At 37.0% G+C, this 18,899-nt stretch overlaps 2 protein-coding genes across 3 annotated transcripts in view; one reads left to right on the forward strand and one right to left on the reverse strand.

Moving 5' to 3' along the window:
- The window catches only part of ncoa1 (nuclear receptor coactivator 1), a 94,176-nt gene extending 86,182 nt beyond the window's left edge, over positions 1–7,994 (reverse strand). For both annotated transcript variants that reach the window (XM_079830462.1, XM_079830461.1), the window contains exon 1: positions 7,505–7,994. The gene's annotated coding sequence lies outside the window, so the exon portion shown is untranslated. The remainder of the gene's footprint in view (positions 1–7,504) is intronic.
- A 2,783-nt stretch (positions 7,995–10,777) lies between these two features.
- Positions 10,778–18,121, forward strand: rpl7l1 (ribosomal protein L7-like 1). Its single transcript, XM_079830463.1, has 6 exons — positions 10,778–10,838; positions 11,464–11,572; positions 13,154–13,317; positions 13,566–13,703; positions 15,862–15,971; positions 17,199–18,121. The coding sequence occupies exons 1-6, from the start codon at positions 10,825–10,827 to the stop codon at positions 17,405–17,407; spliced, it is 744 nt and encodes a 247-aa protein (XP_079686589.1). The 5' UTR covers positions 10,778–10,824; the 3' UTR covers positions 17,408–18,121.
- The last annotated feature ends 778 nt before the right edge of the window (positions 18,122–18,899 follow it).

An 18,899-nucleotide genomic window follows, 5' to 3' on the forward strand; every position in this document is an offset into this window, starting at 1 on the left:
CAAACCTAGGGGATAAAATCTTTCAAATTCATTAATTTGTTTAATACGGTCGCAAGCTGAATACTGGTGAAGTGGGACATTCATAAAAGAAAGACCAACGCCTGTGGGAGACAAACTGACAAAGCTATTCTCTACACACGTTGACCACAACAAATATAAATTCTGACTAATTTTGAATTATGTCTTTTCTAGACAAATTTATGTATATCTATAATACACAAATTGTTACAAGGAAGTCTTACTGTTGGAAATTTACTGAAAAAAGTTGGCCTATTTATGAACAAATGTGGCCTATTTATGCTTATGCTCAACAGGTAACTAAGAATTTTACAAATAAAATGATGGAAAGGGTGAAATGCTAAATATTTAGAAAAAGGTGTTGACTTTCAACCACTTTCCAGAGTCCTAAAACAGCTGCTCAATGTTGAAACGTTCCCACAGCAGTCAGTCCGTCTAAATTTTGCGATCTCAGTACAACCAATCAAACTTTTGTCTTCTACTACCAGTCAACATGGCTTCCAGTCATTTGTTTACACATTCAACCCTAACGAAACTAGCATAACCGGACTACATTAATAATCATGTGCACTACTGCATCCTTATAATTAGGAGTGTTGATTCAAGAGTGTGACAATAAAAACAGGATTGTTGAGTTTCCATGTTTTAGTTTCTATCCATTAAGATTTAGTATCCTGTTGGTTTTGCTTCTCAAATACATATGGTTTGACCTTATTGAAGATCAAGTATTTAATGTGGTGAATAAAGTAAAATACTTGAGTGTAATTTAAATGATAATGATTGATGATAATGTGCAGTGTCAGTGTATGCATGCACAAGCAAATATGCTGGCTCGCAGATTTCATATGTGCACAGATGAAGTTAAAAGTGTGGTGCAAGAACAGTAAAGGTAAAATGAAAAGGCTTAAAGCTACACTGTGTAACTTTTTTAGTCTATTCTTAGCTAAAAACACTTAGTTCTTTCAAAAATATATGTGCTCATTAATGTATATTTACTTCTTTCAAGTAATAAAGTATTCTCGTAAGTTTATAATATGCCATTGAAAATACATTAGGTAATGGGATCTAACGGTGGTCGCCATGTTGCCCCTCCATCTTGAAAGTACATTAGCCAAAGAGGGACATACCCGTAAATTCAAGCTTCGCTTTTCGCGTTTTAACCGGTTTTAATACTCGATGGCACTGTACAAAATTCTCTGCCTCGCGCATGTGCGCATCAACTTGTTCAGACTTGTCTGGTGCATGCGCAGAGAGTTTTCATCTCAGCAGCTCCAGTAACAGAGTTATACGGAGTTTTCCTGGCTTGTTTATTCCTCAAAAGTCTGTTTTTCCTTGTGTGGTATTTCTGTGCGTTAATAACTCCGTAAGTAATAATAGTTATTGTCATTGTAGTTGTGTTTCAGAGTGTGTCATCGCATAAATCAGTTGATGTCACCTCAGAAGTATTTTTGTGTCAACATACAATAGCGTAATGCTCACCTATTTGAATAATCATTCAGTTATTTTGTTATCAACAATGTTTATTCGTTTATAGAAAATATTTGCTTGTAATGTATGTTGTTGGAAATATGTATCAGGTCTGATCGGCATATTAACAATTGTTATACAGAGCGCACTGCAGTGCTAACGTTAAAGCGGCGCACACACTTTTGTAACCGGACACCGCTTGTTAGCAGCAGCAGCGGCAGCTCCGCTCCTTTTAATGCAGCTGCATTTAGCGCCTATATATGGTACAATAAGCTCTGGTTTACGGTTACATTATACAAATGTAACTTATAAGTATAGTTATACAGTTCTTAACTGTGTATGTATATTTACCATCCTTATTTGTTCTCTCACAGAAACCACATTTATGTACATATCTACGCAAACCTGTTTATGCTTTGCAATTGGATGACTGAATAAACATTACTAGCATCAAAGTTCACTCTGGATTAGCTGCAGTTCTTTCTAGCCGAATAATTAGGCCAGTTGAGTTCCAACCATCCCACTGGGCACAGAATATCCCACAGGCACCGTGTCGAATGTGGACGAGGTCGAACTGGAAGCCATGTTAATCTTGGACTAAATCGGCCACCGTAGGAGTTGAAACGAAATTGGAATTGAGAGGAACAGAAACTAAAATTCACTGGATGGTCATATACCTTTTCACCACTAGATGGGGGAAAATATCACACAGTGTAGCTTTAAGGTGGCATTTAATGATGCACTAAGAATTCTTCTTAAGCCTCAACAGTGGATAAGTGCAAGTCAAATGTTTGTATCAAATAATGTCCCCCAACCTTACATGCTGTGTTAAGGAATCTTATAATTGTCTTTTAACTGATTCAAATAATGTAATTATGATGGTCTTAAATGGTCCTACGTTGTGACAAAAGTTATTCCTCTTGTTTTTGGAAAGATTGGAACACGGGTTTGTATCATTTTAATGTCTGTTGTTTTTATGTATGTGGACCTCTGAGACTGAAATAAAGTAAAAGTATATTTAGATTTAAGAATGTTTAGATATTTCTACTGGAAAAACAAGGGGGAAAAGTACAGAGTAAGAAGTTGTTTTTGTCTGCAATATGCATTAGTGAAATCTATCTTTGGACTAATTATGAATCACAACAACCAAGATAGAACATCCCTGATTCTATGGTTGAAAGTAAGATGAAAGTTATCATTTAAAAGCAAACAAAAAAGATTTGCTCATAGTTAATATATATTAACGGCATTTGCCTTAGATTTGTTTTATTATAAAGGACATTATAATGTAAATTATGATTTGTATAACAATTAAAACAACATGAACCCTGTATATTATCACGTCAAATTTAAAGCCACAATGTGTCATTTTTCGCCGCTAGAGGTCGCTTATTCAAAACAAAGGCGTAGCTTGACAACGCCTTGATTTCGCGGAGCTTTTATTACGCCGCAGGCGACCACTTCCACTTGTTCCGGTCATGAGTATGAGGTAACGCAGCGCTGTTTTATCATATTAGATACATTTGAGTGTGTTGAAAGTTATGTTATAATACTACTCTGTGCATTTGCTCGATGGCTACTATGAGACACTTGATTCACAATGGAGTAAGCTAGATCAATATTAGGCATGGTAAAACATGGTACTCGCGGTAAATCAAGAAAACAAGATTTAAACAATAAGAATAACTGTGTTGAGCTATATAACAATAATTTGTTTCCTGTCCATGAATGAATCCAAACAGTCTAATAAAACACATAATATATTAAAGCGTCTTTGGTGTTTCCATGGTTTCTACAAAATAAAACCGGAAATCGAGGGTAACGCGGGTCAATGTCATGGACGTGACGCATGGACATGGTCTGTGTCCGGTTAAAATTGCTTATTTTCCTGGATTTAAACATTCTTGGAAACTTCTGGGATAGTGCAAGTACACAAGTCAACACAATATATAACATTGTTCTAGTGGTTTTTGGATATTTTAATAAAAAAAATCACATATTGTGCCTTTAATTGAATTTTTTATTATTATTATTAAATTAATTTGGAGAAAATGCATTTCAATGGCCCCCTTGGACAAAAATATTAAAGGGGTGGTTGATTATGATTTCACTTTTATGATTTCAGTTAGCGTGTAATGTTGCTGTTACATAAACAACATCTGCTAAGTTACAACGCTCAAAAGTTCAAAGCAAAGGGAGATATTTTCTTTTGAAGAAATTGCTTTTTAAGGACTACAACAAACGGCTGGTAGGGACTACACAAGCTTCCTCCCGAAAATTCCTCCTGAAATTTACATAAACCCCACCCCGGGGAACACGCAATAACAAGGGTGAGATTATCGTGACAGAATATGCCAATCAATGACTTGAAGATAGTTAACTCCACATCAGCTACATAAATTCATCCACTAACCATTCAGAAACATCTTGTTGCAGTCTACTTCTTCTTCTTGAAGCTCCGCCCCGCTCATTTGCATTTAAAGGGACACACAAAAACGGCACGTTTTTGCTCACCCTCAAAATTTTGACAATTTTAACATGCTATAAAAATTATCTGTGGGGTATTTTGAGCTAAAACTTCACATACACACTCTGGGGACAGCAGAGACTTATTTCACATCTTGTAAAAAGGGGCAATCAACCACCCCTTTAAAAAAAGATGTTTTATTTAAAAAAAAAAAAAAAAAAAAAAAGTAACAGCTGAGAAATTTCACATGTACATGTTCTCCGTGAAACAAACTCCGATGTTTCACTCACACTGAGCTTGTTACAACATCCTGTACTTCTGAACTTTAGGGGCGAGACTGTCCCTCCCACCTCTGCTATCTGTAAATACAACTCCTGAGGCAAGGGAAGCAGTTCGCAGATGCTGCACTCGCACAAACTGTTGCCCCTCGACCAAACTTCCATGCAAAGGGGAAACAGAGTTTGTCGGTCTCATGCGATTACCGTCCACTTTGTAAAACAACCCAGAGTTGTTGTTAAGTCCGGGCACGATAACAAGACGTGGGACACTGATCACTGGGTCCCCATCTTCTCTCGCCGTTCTCGCTTCACAGTGTGGGCGTCTGATAGCTGGCTTGAGCACGCTTGCTTTTCTGTCCCTTACTCGTTCATTTGCTAGTTCGCTCTGGCGCGCTCTCCCTACCCCCACACATTCTAACAGGCTGCTGCACAAGCTTTTTTTCGAGAGAGATGTAGGTCAGCTCTCTGACATCTGGGGAGGCACAGCTGAGCGCCCCTCTCCACGCTGCGGCAGAGAGACGCACGCTCGCACCAACACGCAGGGAAGGTAACTGCAAGAGCCCGGTGCGTGATATCGTCGTCTTTTGGTCACGCTGTAATCTGGATTTGACTACCGAGTATTTACTCATCGAGTTGAGAAAATAAACAAAAACATTATGGAGGTTTATAAGACAACACAGCAACTTATCAACAGTTGCATTATATTATGGCTCGTTTCCACCGAGCGGTACGGTTCAGTACGGTGTGAAATTTTTGCCGTTTCCATTATCAGACGTTATGAACGGTACCGTGATTCCGAACCGTACCACTTTTTTGGCACCTTTTCGTTGGGGTACCTAGTCCGGTACTAAAGGGTGGAGCTAGACTCATGGCAGAATGTTGATTGGTTGACAGAGAATTGTCTCACGTGCTTTTTCGGCTGTGTATTTCCTTGCAGCCTTGTCTTCGTGTGACAACAACCACATGCCGGGAAGCGAGAACAAGAACTGCTGTATGTCCTCCATTGTTGTTCACGGTGTCGCTTTCTTCTTCGCGCGAGAATGCCGTTGACCGCTGCACCACGCCTATCATAAGTGTACTGTTGCTGGTGGAAACGCAAGCCGGATCAGGGTTTACGGTCCCGGATCGTACTGTACTGAACCGCACCACACCGCTTGGTGGAAACGAGCCATTAGTTACAACAATTACCTGCCAATTACATTTATATCAACCCTTAGAGTGTGGTCACGCTTGGCATGTTTGGTTTGAGCGGTGACAGTTGAGTGCATGAAGTGTCCAACATTCCACACTTCGTTTTTTCCGTTAATTTAGTGCATCATCCGGGTATTTAAAGTGCACTTTTTCATTTTGGAAATTTCAGTGTGAACACACTACTTACACTATTTATACTTAAAAATGTTACAGAATAGTGCGCAAGTATGCAAATTGGGACGCACCTCATTACTTTATTTCAATTCATATCCTTTGAGATCCTCCACTGTAGACTGTGAGACGAGACGACTGACTTGAAATAAAGTTATAAAAGCAGCTACAAAACACTATTTAGTCAAACTAAAGCGTAAACAGAATGCAATTTGAAAACAAGCAAGTTCACATCTTCTATCCCTCCCCTGACAGGTTCATGTAAGGGACATGCTTATATGAATATGTGCTGGAATGTAGAGGGGTGACAGTGAGCTGTGAATTCTGACCACAAGCTTTACATATTTTGGGGCCTTCGAAAAGTATTAAAGCTTTTTTCAGTGGCAAAAAAAGAAGCACTAGAGCAGGGTGTATCATTTATGGTAGAATAAAAGCATATTTGATGCACCTGATCAATCAAGGAAGGTACAATGACGACAACGAATTAGTATAATTATTTTATTCTAAGTAATAAAAATCAACCTCATAACTGTTTTTTATTATTATTACAAAGTTGAATATAGTAATAAATGCTTATTACTTTCATTAAACTCAAATATTTGAAAGATCTAACTAACTGAAGTCTATCCCTATCTTGCTTCTAAATCAACAATGCATTAAAAAAAAAATCACTACAGCAAGTAGAATACTACGTCCGGATAAAAAATAACATCGATTATTGGTCAAATTGGCTACTGAAATAATAGCAACAATTATGATTTTTATTATTATTTTGTTATCATAATTACTGACAACAAAAACTTTGAATAATAATAACAACTTGGGTTGTCAAATGATTAATCGCATCCAAAATAAAAGTTTGTGTTTACATAACAAATGTGTGTGTACTGTCTGTGTATAATTATTACGTATATCTGGATATACACGCACATGTTTTATACATAAATAAAACAAATGTTTCACAGTACACACACATTTATTATGTAAACACAAACTTATATTTTGGATGTGATTAATCTCGTTTTGACAGCACAAATAATAACAAAAGTTGAATGTTGTTAGAAAATCTTATATTACTCTTATTACTCAAATTATTGAAAGATATAAGTGCATTGTCTCCATAGACTGCACAAAAAAAGCAATGGACCTAAAAAAAGCCCTAAAGCACGTAGAATAAAATGACAAGATAAAATAATATTCTATACACCTGATCAGACAATAACCTACAATAATTGGTATAATTGTTTAGTAAAATATTAATACTAATTGTTATTATATTGTCAACTCAATACTAATAATAATAATAAATATTATTATAATTATTATATTATTATTCTCAATATATAATTATCTTTATTATTATTATTACTGACAACAACAATTATTCATATTACTATTCATATAATAATAATAACAAAAATAATAAAAATATATTGTTAGAAAATTACCCTTATTAAACTCAAATTATTGAAAGATCTAACTGCAGTCTCAACTAAATCAAAGCACTTTAGTTTCAAACCAGCAGACACGACGTGACCGTGTCAAACCTGAAGTGCGAGTCCCTTGACATGACATTAGCTTGCTCTTCAAAAGCACTAAGAAAAATGACCAACACAACCAAACGGATCCAACTCAAATTTGATCGCACTACGCGGATCTAGATTTCAATGTATGAAAGGCAGAAATGATCATATGCATTTCTGATCCCTCAAAAAGCAGTCCGTGTAAACGCCACATCTCTTCCACCTGTCTAACCCACACCAAACCACCTGTCTAAACTAAACCATATCTCTGAGCAATTTGTTTATGAATACGCTTGTCCAGAGCAAGTAACCTCTAGCTGATTCATCCCTGCCACATGATCCCTTCGCTCAACATTAACAAATACACAACATGAATGCGTTCCAGTTACCTGTTCGGTTCGTTCTCCTCTTACAGATGCTCGTTGAACTTTGAGAAGGCTGGAGGATGATGTTTACTGGCTAATTCTGCCAGATTGAGCGATTAGTTATGCATTCAGTCAAATGCAAATCATCCTGCACGCCCAGCGCCCACAGCCGAGCTTGCATTTGAGAGGTAAATCGAGAAAAGCGGAGTTCATCGTATTCTGACAGAATTATTCCGTCAATGTGGTGTCCGTTAAACCTTCCAGTTGAAGGCTAGCTAAGCTAACGAGGTTAGCGGGCTAATTTCAGGAGCTATTTTAAATCCAGGACGCAGTTTTTTCCCCGTTGAATTCTGGGTGTTTGTTGTTGTAAATGCACTTGACTGAAGATGAGCTACTTCTTTATTCCCTCGCGGAGCTGCAGTGCTGCTGTCATCCAAGTCAAATGGTCATTTGTGTGTTTAATTCTCGCGTTGATCTCTCGCCACCGCCATTTTCATCCTCGAGCTACACAAACAAACAGGAGGATCGCTCACGTCACGCATAAGGTACGCGACTGCACTGATCTCTATGGCATAGAGCGGGGAGGTTGCCGACCGACGCATGACTTGGAGATCTGATTGGCTGCGCAGGTTTGTGTGTGATTGAGGAATCGCTGGGTTGCGTAGGAGCGCATGGACGGGACCCTTCAGTGTAGGATAGAGAGCGCGGTCGCTCGCTGAGGCCCACCAGGGTTTGTTTTGGATGAATATGCTCCAAGTTTTCTTTGAATTTGCCGTGAACTTCAGCGGACTGTTGGGGTTTTTTTTCTCTTGTTTCCTTTTCCGATGTATAAAACTCTATCTGAAACTATTATGCTTATGTTTGCTAACGCTGGGTTTATAGGGTGGCAGGTAGTGTTTTTAATTTGTCTTCCCACGTGGTGAATTGCAGAGTGGCACAGAGGAAAGTTAAAGTCACCATGAAATTAAAATTGACAGTTCTTTTTTTTAATGAAATACAGCATATTTATTATGATTTATCAGTGTATGTATTTTTTTTTAAGTCACGTGTCCTCGTAATCTTTATCAAAAATAACTTTCCCTCCAACTTGGAACATCTCTTCTCTTGTGATGTGTTTATGGGCGTGAGGGCGGGACAACCTGTCACTCACATGAGATCACAGCAACAGTCCAACACTGAAAAAAATTGCTTTGTAGGATTTACTTAATAAAATCCTCGTAATCAGTGTTGGGGGTAACGCATTACAAGTAACTTGAGTTACGTAATAATATTACTTTTTCCATGTAACTAGTAAAGTAACGCATTACTTTTCAAATTTACAACAAAATATCTGTGTTACTTTTTCAAAAAAGTTACTTTTTCACATTAATTTGACTGACAGCTCTCCTTGCCCCCATGTTGAGAAAAATAAGTGCAGAGGCGTTGTGTGTAAACATGATGGTTATTGTAGTTCTAGACTAAATGTGAGCATTTATTTATCTCACTTGCACAATAAAGATTCAGTATTCCTCAAAATGAATCAAATCAGTCAAATGCAAAATCAGAATACTATGCAAATCTCCAATTACTGTTCTACCATTATCCAGAATGGCAGCACAGCAGAGCTGCGCCCTCTATTGTTCATGCGTGAATTTGCATTTTTACCTCAGCATGGGCCTTATTATTTCAATTTTGGTATGAAGAGATCTTTACCATTGCACAAAAATATAACTTTTTTACAAAAACAAGCCCAGCCCAGGTGAGAAAAAGTAACTCAAAAGTAACGTAACGCATTACTTTTCTTAAAAAGTAACTCAGTTACTTTTTAAGGGAGTAACGCAATATTGTAATGCATTACTTTTTAAAGTAACTTTCCCCAACACTGCTCGTAATAATTTGCAAAATTTCAAGTAAATTTTACTTCTACCGCTCTGTACATCTTGCATGTTATTATCAAATAAAATCTACTTTATGAATATTAAGTTCAATAGAAAGTAAATATTAGCTACTTAATTATAACATATTAAGACATTTTACATATTAAGTCAAATCTACTTAACTTAGTTAAGTAACAACTTAAGTAAATTTAACTAAATTACCTTTTCACAGAGATAATATAACATTGAATTAAATCACGCTTTTAAAGTGTAAATAATGCAATGGATATCGTGTAGACACAACATCTAACACGGTACACACCCACGCAGAGACTTCAGTAAACACATACGCATTCAATAGATAATGTTTGAGTGGATTTTGAGTAGAAAATAAACTCCAAATGTCACAAAATTGCAAGTTAATAAACCTAACAACAATAGCAATGATAAATCAGTGTAAATACAGTTGGAAAACAGCCAAAAATCAACCTCATTTATTATTCATGCCCCAGTGCATGATTGGAAAGTGCATTTCGAGAAACTTTTTTCGCTCGGATATACGTCACAATAGGAAAAAAAAAATACTATTGCAATATCCATTTCATGCCAATTTTTAAAAAGGATGAAAAAAGTCAATAATTTACATGAGCATGACCGTTTTACTGCATGTCCCATTTAATTTTTCTCACTCACTATCTGTTGAAAGCATCAGTCACATAAAAATGCATATGCATGATTTTGTTAGATATTTAATTTTTAAGATTTTATTCCATAGAAATACCCCCAAAAATCTGCAATTATTTAATAAATCTACACTGACTTTGTAGGCTATAATTAATTTAATTGACTAAAAAAAATCTAGAGAATATCAATATATCAATAGATTTCATAATTAAATCCAGAAGGATATAGATAAAGCTACTTTTGGCCATAGGATATTGAGGAGATTAAAACATTGCCACGAATAGAACCTGAAATGAAAGAATATAAGGTTTTAGTTAAATCAATGTTTGATTAACAGACTGCAGAAGGGATGTGGGAAAATTTGGACAGATAGCACTGCTGAATTTTATAATTGTTATTATTAAAAAACGTTACATAAAACAGGCGCGACCATGTCAATAAATCCAAGCAAAGATAGGATTTTAAAACAATTCACAAGACGCCAAATACAGATTCATAGGTTTGTTTTTGTTTGTTTTCGTACCTTTTACATTTTTCACAGCCTTCAGTGACTTAATTAAGAGAGTGCTACAAATAGTATGACGTTATCATACCATAACGTATTTGTTAAAATGCACAGCATGTGTGCAAATTTTAATTCTATATCGGTGAAGTAAGCACATGGTGGTGAACGTGAGTGTGGGAAACTGATCCCAGTGTGTGAAGCATGTAATAGTCACTCCAAAGGGCAAGGCGGCAGTATTACAAAAAAAATACTGCTGAAACTAGAACGTCATCTGCGTGCGACGGATCACAGCAAACGCGATGGCAGAACCAGGGTGCGTATTTATCTAGACAGAAAAAAATCTTAAACAATCTGCAATGAACATCTAAACTATCCTTTCATATTTTTAATACTTAGTATCCTTTTAATGTCATTAATTTGCTGGTTCAATTATTTTTGACGGATGACACGATATAAACAAGAGTATATAGGGATCAAGTAGAACTTGTTTACACATGGAGCGTCTGAGCTGATCGCAGTTCATCAGCAGATTAGGTTATTATGTTCAAACATGACTTCCCATTTGTTTTTCCAACTCTGGTCTTTAGGACTGACTGTACTGTAATGTGTAGTAGATATTTATTTAGGATTTTTTTCAGTGATTTGGTTACTGTATTCGGTGAGATAAGGGTCAGTGTGACGTCAATTGGCATTATGAAGAAAGCTAGCTTTAGCTTCTTTATTTGCACTAGAGTTATATTATGCAGCATCAGTTTAATTTGTATAGAAAGCGTTCTATCCTAGCAGAAAACCAATGAAATTGCATTTATTGACCACACAATCTCGTTTGTGATGTTGAAGCGAAGCAGAAGCTATTATCCACCGCTTTATGTCTTAAATTATGGTAGCAGACAGAAAGAATATTATTAATAATATGTATTCATATTCTGTCTCTTCAGAACCGAGAAAGTAATCAAGCTTGTTCCTGAGAATCTTCTCAAGAAACGCAAGGCGTACCAGGCTATTAAAGCCACTCAAGCCAAACTTGCGTTACAGCAGAAGAGAAAAGTAAGAATTTTCTTCCTTGTAACCTGTTTTTGTTAAGGGGATAGTTAACTCAAAAATGAAAATTGTCCCATAATTTATTCACCCTCAAGCCATCCTAGGTGTATATGACATTCTTCTTTCAGACGAATACAGTCGGGAGTTATATTAAGAAAAATGTCCTGGCTCTTCCAAGCATTATAATGGCAGCCCAAAAAAGTGCATCCATCCATTATATAGTCCATATGGCTCCTGAGGGTTAATGAAGGCCTTCTGAAGTGAATTGATGTGTTTGTGTAAGACAAATATCCATATTTAAAACTTTATAAAGTAAAATATCAGGCTTCCGCCGGACCGCCTTCTGTATTCAACTTATGAAGAAAATGTAACGCCTCTCGCAGTTCGAAACGCTTGCGATACGTCTGGCACCATTTGTCTCGTCACTTCTGCTTTTTCCGTTAGTTGAATACGGAATAGGGCTGTGCGATATTGAAGAAAAATGCAATATCCTTGTTAAATAATGCGATACTCGATACGATACTGCTTAAAGTGTGTAAAATCAATTTAAATTATATTAAAAAATATATATTTAAAAACTGAGAATGATACCATTTATGTGTTTCGCATTCTTTCTGGGAAAAGAAAGCATCGCTACAACTTCTGAAAGTGACCAGCAGTGTTTTAGCAAAAATGAATGTCACAAATCTGACAATATAATTTTAACATCAATGTAAACAAACAAAAAATGTAATATTTAAATACCAAAAACTCTTTGCTTGACTTGGTAAAATATAGTTATATCAACCTAAAACTTAACATCAAGAACATCCAGGTAAACAAAGACACACCTGAAATAGGGATGGACGATTATTTTTGTTAATTTATCTTTGTTATTAAAAATAAGAACTAAAAACAGCAGTAATTGTTTGACAGACAGCGGCAGGTCTATTGTAGTAGCAGGCTGTCACTTTAAGACCTAATGCTTAATAACAGAACTGAAGGGATCACACGCTTTCAGAGAGGCGGCTTGTGCGCACGTTTCGGTGTGTGTGTGTCAGACAGCGCAAGACAGAATGGAGTTGTTTTTCGCAAGTTGTTGTATTAAATAACTTTTTAATGTCAAGCAAGTCACATAAGTAACAGTCGTGTGACCAGTCTATTCTCTGCTATATGCGGCGACCTAAAATGTACACTTTTCACAATGTTGAAGTAGCATAAAATCTTTCAGATATTGCGTGCCGTTGTGATATGCATATCGCGATATGAACATTTGCGATATTTCAATAATTTCGATATATTGCACAGCCCACAAATGCTTCGCTTCAGAAGGCCTATATTAACCCCCCGGAGCCGTGTGGAGTATCTTTATTATGGATGGATGCACTTTTTTGGGCTTCAAATTATGGGTTGCCATTATAATGCTTGGGTTGGCCAGGACATTTTTTAATATAACTCTGATTGTATTCGTCTGAAAGAAGAATGTCATATACACCTAGGATGGCTTGAGGGTGAGTAAATTATGGGATCATTTTCATTTTTGGGTGAACTATCCCTTTAATGGTCCAATAATAGCTTCTGATCAACTGAAATTGTCAACTTCCCCAGGTCCAAAAGGGAATTCCCTTGAAGTTTAAGCGCTTGGAGGTGTTTTTGAGAAACAGCAAGAGGAAGCATCGAGATGAGACGCGGCTCGCCAGACTCAAACAAAGACCTCCGGCGCCCATGCCGCCAGCGAAGCACGGTCTGGTGTTCGCTGCCCGCATCAGAGAGTAATTTCTACATATGCTTCATTCACATTGACAGTAAAATAAAATTGAAATCATTGACTCGCCCTCATGCCATTTCAAACCTAACAAGAAACCACAACAATAATACAGGTTTGTAACGACATGAGGGAGAGTAAATGATGACAGAATTTTAGTTTTTGGGTGAATTAACAAGATTTATGTTGTCCAGTATGTTTTGTTCCACATCTGCTTGGTGGTTTAAGGGTTTAATTTTCTCTTATTGCTTGTAGGGTCAAAGGTGTGAGCCCCCAAGTGATGAAGGTCATTCAGATGCTGAGGCTGAGAAAAATCTTCAGTGGCACCTTTGTAAAAGTCTCCAAGACTTCTATAAAAATGCTCAAGACTGTGGAACCTTATGTTGCATGGGGGTGAGTAATCATGATGCTCCTTTTTTGCACATAACGACTTAAGGCTGGAAAGCACTACGTGACTGAAAGGGATAGTTCACCCAAAAAAATGAATTGTAGCCCTAGGTGTATATGACATTCTTCTTTCAGACGAATAAAACCAGAGTTATATATAAAATGTCCTGGCTCTTCCAAGCTTTATAATGGCAGTGACAGTTGGGTCATTTTTGAAGTTAATAAAAGTGCACCTATCCATCATATATCTGCTCCACACGGATCCGGGAGGGTTAATAAAGGCCTTCTGAAGCGAAGCGATGCTTTTGTTGGGAAAAAAATCCATATTTAAAACTTTATAAAGTAAATGATCTAGTTTCCGGTGAATTGCCTTCCGTATTCAACTTACGGAAAAAGTGTAGTGCCTCTCGCAGTTTAAAATGCTTGCGCTACGCCTGACCCTAAACAACAGCCGCTGTTAAAACATTTGCGTATGAAACATCCGAGAGAATACGAGTTGTGCATGAAGGAATCTACAGACAGCAGCCAAAATGTATTTTATTTTACCGCGCAAACAGCCGATAAAAAATATAGATCAGATAAAATATAAATAAAAATAATAAAATACAAAGGCCTACACTAAATGTTTTTCACTTAAATAATTACCAAATTAAGATGACAAAACGAAAATACACTTAATCCGTAAGCTTTGAAGAACCGTAATATTTATTTATTTATTTATTTTTTTTTGTCAATTAAAAATAGAAGGCTTAGGCTACCTCAATCCACACCTTGTATGTTTTTTGTTTGTTCGTTCGTTTTTAAGTAGCATGTCTAAGTGATGTGGGTTAGTCTGGGGCGCAGCCTGTTGACTGTTAAACCCGCGGCAGAAAACAACCTCAATCCTTCTGTCTCCGCAGCGCGCGCCTCCTGCGCTCTCCGTTGTGTTGTTCTTTGAAACGACAGAGGACGACTCAGGGTAATTTTTCTATAAACCATCAGGAAACAGCGGCGAGAAGAACATACGTGACAATGTTTACTTGTAAACAAGTAAACTTGACCAAAACCACACTATTAAAAGCCTTAAACAAGGCTCGCTAGAGTGGCCAGCCTCGGGAAGCGCCGTTCATTTGCTTTCCACCAGTCAGGAGCTTGTACTACTGCTGTATTTTTCTGTCGAAATGGTCCCACACAGTAAGCTTTTCCATTGCTTCATTTTGCGAGATATATCTGGTTTGTGGTTGCACATGTCGACGCGCTCCGTGAGTGAACAAATAACGCTATACAGCATATTTTTCTTAACCATGCATCAAAAAACAAACAAACAAAAAAGCATTAAAAACATTTAACCCGTTTAACTGGTAGTATTAATTGGTCAAAGTTCTTACTTTCGGTTAACGGTTAAATGGTCAATAGCATCCCTACACTGCTGTGGACGTTGTTTACTTCGTTAATATATATTCACTGTGATAATGGACTGAGGATGTGAGAAGGATTCGGTTTCAGATTCGACCTAATCTTAACCAGTGGATTCGGTATTCGGCCGAACCGCCATGCAGTACAGTCGTGCCGTGTACCAGCTGCTTTGACCCAATTACCAAGTTAACTGACTCGTAGTGTGTGCAATATTTTACGACCTCCTGAGTGTCCAAACTCGCACAGTGTATGCCAGCCTTTAGCCGGCAGTGAAGTGAGTGATTGCCCATGAGTGTGATATGTTGAGGTTTTTAGTTCAAACCGACAGCCAAGTTTTTGACGGGAAAAAAAGGTGACCTTTGTTTGGGTAATTATAATTATAAAACGTGCTGGAGATGTTCAAAATGCTTTTTGCGTAGTTCATTTTACGAAAAGTTTACAGAGCTATTGTTGCTTTTCTCGTTACTCAGACACTGGCATGTTTGAATAATCAAATATGTTATTTTCGGTCACAAATGCGTTGACCTTTTAAATTAGTGTTTTTTACCAGGAAAGGAGTGGTTTTGATGCACAGTTGTTTGTATTGTCTCTTATAACAAAAATCTTATTTAAACCCATGAAAATTCAGATCCTGTGGTAAATAATAGTGAAAACACTTTTAAAAACTGTTATTCCTTTATAACCCCATAGCAGTTTTTGACTCATTAGGATTTAAACCCCGGTATTTCTTTAATTGAGCTTCACTAATTTATTGTTATCTTTTTAACAGGTATCCCAACTTGAAATCAGTCCGTGAGCTCATATTAAAAAGAGGTCAAACAAGGATTAATAAGAGAAAGACTCCTCTGACCAACAATCAACTCATAGAGCAGCATCTCGGTAAGTAATTGACATGGTAGATGCATCTCATTCAGTGAGATGCTGAGCATTTTGGTGTGCATAACACAACTTTAAAGGGTAACTAAACCCTAAACCAACTTTTTTTAGTTAATGATCTGTAATACTGGGGCTTTATTAATGCTGTTCATTGATTCGAGTAAATGTTTTGACATTTGAGTATAAAGTGTTTTAATTCTATAAAATATGGTGTAAAACCGCCAAAGTGCTGCCCTCTTAAGGTTGAACGGTGGCTACTGCAGTTGAATTTTCCTATTGGACGTTGTGGTACATCGTGACGTAGGATGGTACCTCCAACGGCTCACTATCCGCGCCCCTGGCACGAGCTCACCACGCCCTCAGAAATGTTTCCCCCAATCACACGATGAGAACGGCTTCACTCCAGTATGAGCTGTCATGTTACATGAGGTAGAAACATTATGAATGAAACTGCCTTGACACTTGCTTTAACATTGTATTGAAGAAAATACGGTTAAATAATGCAGTTGTCAGTACACGTCAGGCTTTTCTTGCGATATTATTGCCGCCCGTCATGTGTACAGATAATTTTCATACATGAGACGCGCTTTCAAACCCTGACACGCAAGTGGTTGCCACGGACGCAGATAGATTAGGTCAGTTCTCTTGCGCGGCTGCTTCACTAGCATCGTCAGCATCGGGAGTTAACGCAGTTTGAGCAGCGGCTCGCATTTATTAGGCTCCGGGTTTGTGTCTGTTACAGACAATCCACCCTCCTCCACTTCAGGTGAAGGTAGGAGAAATGACCGCTCTGTTGCAAAGCTGGCGTCACTCAAGGCATTCTCCATCTTTGCGACTCGCGAGTCAGACAGCTGTCAATCAATCCGTCACTGCGGGTCTCAGGTGCACGCCCTCCGCTCAGCCCCGCCCTCGGTTCGTCCCCTCTGTGTCCGCTCTGCCCACTTTTCCAGCATTTTTTGAAAATTGCCAGTGGGTGGAGTTAAGCTCTGAGCAGGGGTTTAGTTACCCTTTAAGTAGGAACTTTAACAAGGAAAAGGAAATGTGTAATCACCTTTTGCAAAGAGCATATGACGCGGAAGCACTTTTACTCACTTGTAAATTGAGTCTTTACATGAGTTGAAAGATGCCATGGCAAAATAAATTCTTAGATATTCTGTACTGACATGGTTGTGACAATTAAATGTGTAAATAAAATGTATAGTCTGAATTTGTTTTTGTTTGTTTCTCAAGGACAACATGGGATCATCTGTTTGGAGGACCTTATACATGAGATCTACTCTGCTGGAAAGAACTTCAGGGTGGCAAACAACTTCCTGTTGCCGTTCCATTTGTCAGTACCAAGACATGCTGCTAGAGACAAAGTTGGACTTCTGAAAGATGTTGGAGACCCTGGACCCAGAGCTGAGGACATAAATAGAGTCATCAGGAAACTCAACTGAGCTAATGGACTCTTGTGGACTGTTGTTTTGTTGCCTTCCTCCAGATTGCACCCAACAAAAAGGAGAGAACAGACCCTGTTTCTCAATTCCAATAAAACTGATTGTGCAGTTTATACGGACTTACCTTTGAATAATTCAGTGTTCAATATTGATCTCTGGATAGTTAAAATGGGGAAGCATACAGCTTTGTTTCAGTTTCTATGTAAACAATCTTTAATTCGAACTACAATTTATTGTGCATTATTTTTATTAAACAATGCTTCGTGTTACTGTTCGTTTTTTTTTCATGAGCTTTTCTGAGGATGTTTCATTCAGCAGTGATTATCCCTGTCACTGCTCTATTCCATTTTTAGGTTTCAGACTCTACAATGAGAGCTGATGAGGGGTGAAGGGCTCAAATAACTTTCAAACTAATTCCCACTTTTTGTTTTTGTTTTTTTGGAAACAAAACTACATGACCTAAATGTTTTTTTGGTAACACTTTACAATAAGGTTAATTAGTTAACTACATTAGTTAACATGAACTGCATTTATAAAGCATTTATTTATCTTGATGTTAATTTCAGCTTTTACTAATGCATTATTAAAATCTTGCTAACATTAGTAAATGCACTGAACTAACATGAACAGCTGTATGTTTATTAACTAATGCTAAACAGAGGTGTTGTTCATGGTTAGTTCATGTTAAGTAATACAACCTTATTGTTACTGGGTTTTTTTCTTTTTGGCAACACTTTATTTTACATCTACTTCCTTCATTCTTTATTTAAGCAGGTTAAAAACTCATTGAGATTAAAATCTCTTTTACAGGAGTGACCTGGCCAAGAAGGCAGCTACAATAACATTAACATACAAATATACTTTAAGACCGAAAAACACAAGCAAGGACCATAACAGCAATTTACCAAAAGAGAAAACATAATCTGTTAAAAGTAATTTAAACTCGTTTAGTGATGGAAGCATAGTTAGCTTTAAGATCTTTTGTAAATTCCAAACAGAAGAATATATTTAAAGCTTTTTTTTTTTAGCTTTGTTGGATCCCGAGGAACTTTAAAATATAAAAAATTATTTGAATGAAGATTGTAACGGACATTAATATTAGAAAAGCTGAGAGACCAGCAAGATGGATTTAAACCACAAATATATTTATAAATAAAACAATACCAATTAAAAGAAAACAAAGATGGCAACTCAGATGTATCATATAAATTGCAATGGTGTGCTTGATAGCTATAATTAGTAATGAAATGAAAAATACTATGATAAACGGTATCAAGTTTATCTTACCATAGAAATAACAGTAAATTATGCAGAATTACGTGCGACTAACCCTATAGTAAGTACATTTAGTTAATATTACTCAGTACTTAAATATATAATTACACTGTCACAATGACACCTTAAAATAAAGTAACCTTTTTTTTTTACAAACATATTTGGTGGTCGTTGAGAAGAAACCCCTGATATGATTGTAAAGCACTTTTGGAGTACA

Source organism: Gobio gobio (assembly GCF_949357685.1).
Source record: "Gobio gobio genome assembly, chromosome: 12".
Classification (NCBI taxonomy): domain Eukaryota; kingdom Metazoa; phylum Chordata; class Actinopteri; order Cypriniformes; family Gobionidae; genus Gobio; species Gobio gobio.